A 4,101-nucleotide genomic window follows, 5' to 3' on the forward strand; every position below is an offset into this window, starting at 1 on the left:
TTATTAACCGGGAATTGATATCAGGAACTCTGATAATCGCTGGACACAAGTCATCGAGCTGAGGTTCTTCGATTTTGTCTTCTGACATGATAATAATCGGTCTTACTGCAACGACTTGCAATATCTCAATGTAGGTTATGTAGATAAATGTATAAAAGAAAAAAAAAATAAAAAAAATAAAAATTCAATGCACTTTGGAATAGTAATGGCAGAAGAAAACACAGCAGACTAAAGGAAGCAGCTTGATTCAGAGGTTCCCAATCTTTTTCGGTTTGCGGTTCCCTAAATAATTTTTTTTCGCCGCGCCATTAATATATTCTTTTTTTCTAAATTTTTGAGTTTCTTGAAAAATTGGGAATAGCGAAAAATTAAAAACAGATACTATTTTCGTACCATGTAGTGAGAGTAACTAAAGCATAGGTGGGGAAGTTGTGCCTACGCACTAGCCGTTTCATAAGATGCGGATTGGATAGGAACCAACGGAAGAATCGAAAGTTGCTAAATTCTAGGAATTTTGTCAGCATATAAGATTATTGGCGCAAAAACTCAGGAATTTGAAATTCCAAGAAAATGGCGAATTGTTAAAATGAATATTTCGTGGCGCCCCAAGAACCGCGCACACTTTGAGAATCGGCTTGATTCGTAATCTAGTAATGGCTGCCGTCTTGATCCGTAACCTTGCTATGGTTATCATCTTGATCTGTGACCTAGTAACGGTAGCCATCTTAATCTGAAACCTGGCAAAGGCTGCCGTCTTGATCTGAAACAAAGCAACGGTCTCCGTCTTGATCCGTAACCTAGCAACGGCTGCAGTCTTAACCCGTAACCTTGCTATGGTTCTCATCTTGGTCTGTGACCTAGTATTGGTAGCTATCTTAATCTGAAACCTGGCAAAGGCTGCCGTCTTGATCTGAAACAAAGCAACGGTTTCCGTCTTGATCCGTAATCTAGCAACTTCTGCCGTCTTAACCCGTAACCTTGCTATGATTCTCATCTTGATCTGTGCCTAGTAACGGTAGCCATCTTAATCTGAAACCTAGCAAAGGCTGCCGTCTTGATCTGAAACCAAGCAACGGTTTTCGTCTTGATCCGTAACCTAGGAACTGTTTCCGTCTTGATCCGTAACTTATTAACAACTGCCGTCTGGATCTTTTACCTCATAACGGCTGCCGTCTTAACCCTTACCTTATTATGGCTCTCATCTTGATCCGTGACCTAGCAACGGCTGCAGTCTTAACCCGTAACCTTGCTATGGTTCTCATCTTGATCTTTGCCTAGTAACGGTAGCCATCTTAATCTGAAACCTAGCAAAGGCTGCTGTCTTGATCCGCAACCTAACGACTGCCGTCTGGATCTTATAACTCATAACGGCTACCATCTTAACCCGTACCTTACTATGGCTCACATCTTGATCCGTGACCTAGCACCGGATGCCGTCTTCATCCGTAATCTTATGCCATTAACATTTCTTCTTATGTTGGCCTCAACAGTAATTATAAATTGTCAAAAATCTCTAACAGTGTTTGACGCTTTGCGTCCAAATGTTGTTTGAAAATCGTATAACCCTTAAAAACAAAATCGCTTCAGAAATCAGTTTCCTTTAAAAATTAGTCATTCTTATTGAGACTTCATGATAGCCATCTTAATCTCATGAGTCGGTCGAGGCAACTCAAATTATGATGATAGCTACTTATAAAACATTACACGTAAAACGATTATGTTTTATTATTCCTTTATTTATTTTCCGAACCGTTTACACACTAATCAACAAAACCACAAAAAATATTTTTTCTATTTTTAGCGATATAAGCATTTATAATGCGTGTACATGTTATGAATTTATTTTTTTTACAATTAACAAAACTTGTTCAAAATATTACCGGACTGTATTGGAAATTTCAGAGCAAGGTACCCTTAAAAGATTATAATGTTCTCAAATAATCTCAAAAACAGAGCAAATACTACTGTTATTATCCAGTGAAAATCAAATAAAAAATGTAAAAAATATAAACGGAGACTACATTGTGTATTAAATGCATGAATTTTAGGTAAACTAGTCAAACCGATGACAGTTCTCTTTATGTGTATTCATCTTGGGAAAAATAAATAAATAAATAAATAAAATAAAACAGAAGATAAAGGTTGATTGGGTTCTTTGATCTTTTGCCTTGAATTGAAGTGGACAAGGGAATGAATTATAAATTAGGATTATGCCCACGCGGTTTTTTATTTATAGAATATTTGTAACGATTTGTGCGAAAAGCATAATTAACGGCTACTGTTTTCTCTGTATCTTTTAATCTATTTTCTTTATATTTTTTAATCTTTATTTATATTTCTATCACTTTTTTTTTACTCTCTTAATTATTCATGATCAAATAGATTTCAGGATTTAAAAAAATATACAGAAAAATATGATATTAAGTATATATGGACTATGAATACAACTTTTATAATTAAAAGAGCTATTGGGTTGGAGCATGGTTACAGCTCTGATGTACCAACACAATATCAACTTCGCTAGTATAGTGACCCTGTAACATTTTGTGAAATTGTATTTAATGTGTCGGTGGGCCCAAAAATGGATTATTCGATTGACCGTATGCAAGTAACAAATAATTGGGGTACGGGTCCGGAAAAAATAACTCAAATAATAAATTGCCTATTTATGACGAGCATACGTTTCGACCCATGTTACAGGACTTCATCAGGGCTAATTAAGATTCAAACAACTAAAATAATGTAACAAAGTAGGAGTATAGGTAACATGAAATAGAAGTAAACGACGGTACTAATAGAAGTAACTAAGGTACTAATAGAATTAAACTATGGTACTTAATAGAAGTAAACTATGGTACTAATAGAAGTAAACTAAGGTACTAATAGAAGTAACTAAGGTACTAATAGAAGTAAACTAAGGTACTACTAGAAGTATACTATGGTACTAATAGAAGTAAACTAAGGTATTAATAGAAGTAAACTAAGGTACTAATTGAAGTAAACTAAGGTACTAATAGAAGTAAACTAAGGTACTAATAGAAGTAAGTAAGGTACTAATAGAAGTAACTAAGGTACTAATAGAAGTAAACTAAGGTACTACTAGAAGTATACTATGGTACTAATAGAAGTAAACTAAGGTATTAATAGAAGTAAACTAAGGTACTAATTGAAGTAAACTAAGGTACTAATAGAAGTAAACTAAGGTACTAATAGAAGTAACTAACGTGGCTAAAAAAAATTTAAAATAAGCGAAAATATATAAAAATTTGGTTTATTTTTATATAATTGTTTCTTTAATAAAGTATTTTCTCTCTGCATATCTAAATTTTAGTATTATCACAACCTCTCATTGATTTATAAAAAATTTCGGGTCAATATAACACAGCCAAAATGAACCTACAAAACATAACCTTTTATGTTTATTATAATTTATTTTATGAAGCATGCCCTCAACCGAATTGCCGGACATATTTCACTTTTGGTTGGCTGGTTGGGTTGGAGTGGACTGTATAATTGAGAATGAACATGATTAAATGAAAAATAAAATTCTATTGTTTTATGTTACAAATGGTGTAGTGGGTGGCCAAAAGAAAACATTTATGTTTAGATAGTCAGTAAATTTTGAAGGCTGGGCTATGGAATTGTAGATAATGAGATGGTTGATGATGATTACTATGTGGTGGTAAATGTTAATTATTGCTAGATGAACTTACTCTATGGTTCTTTCTTCCCTCCACATTCTCATGCCTCTCTTCTCTCTGCTTCTGAGAACAACTCCAGGAGTTCTACTCACTCATGGTAGATTCCTTATGAGAGACAAAAGGGAATGATGAACTGCTTCTTCCAGAAGACAAGATGGCTCTCTTCTCACCTTAGTCAGGGTTGCTTCTCTACCCAGAGAGTGCTGGAGGAGGTGAGTTTTGACTTTGGCCACATGGGCGCTAGTATTCCTATACAGCCTTTCCGATTCAACCTTTCGATTGCCGTAGGTTAACCGGAACATTTATATTATTTATATTTATTTACTACTAAATTTGTACCATTCTATATTTTAATTTACCTTTATTTGCCACTATAACATTTAATGAAAAATTATATTCT

The 4,101-nt window shown here is 34.2% G+C and overlaps 1 protein-coding gene across 1 annotated transcript; it reads right to left on the minus strand.

The window, feature by feature from the left end:
• Window positions 1-517: 517 nt before the first annotated feature.
• On the minus strand, window positions 518-994 carry LOC106692894 (uncharacterized). The gene has a single exon (XM_014439132.1). It carries the CDS (start codon window positions 992-994, stop codon window positions 518-520), a length of 477 nt encoding a protein of 158 aa, XP_014294618.1.
• Window positions 995-4,101: the final 3,107 nt, after the last annotated feature.

This window comes from Halyomorpha halys, unplaced genomic scaffold (genome assembly GCF_000696795.3).
Source record: "Halyomorpha halys isolate HHAL.00 unplaced genomic scaffold, Hhal_1.1 Scaffold76.1, whole genome shotgun sequence".
Lineage (NCBI taxonomy): Eukaryota > Metazoa > Arthropoda > Insecta > Hemiptera > Pentatomidae > Halyomorpha > Halyomorpha halys.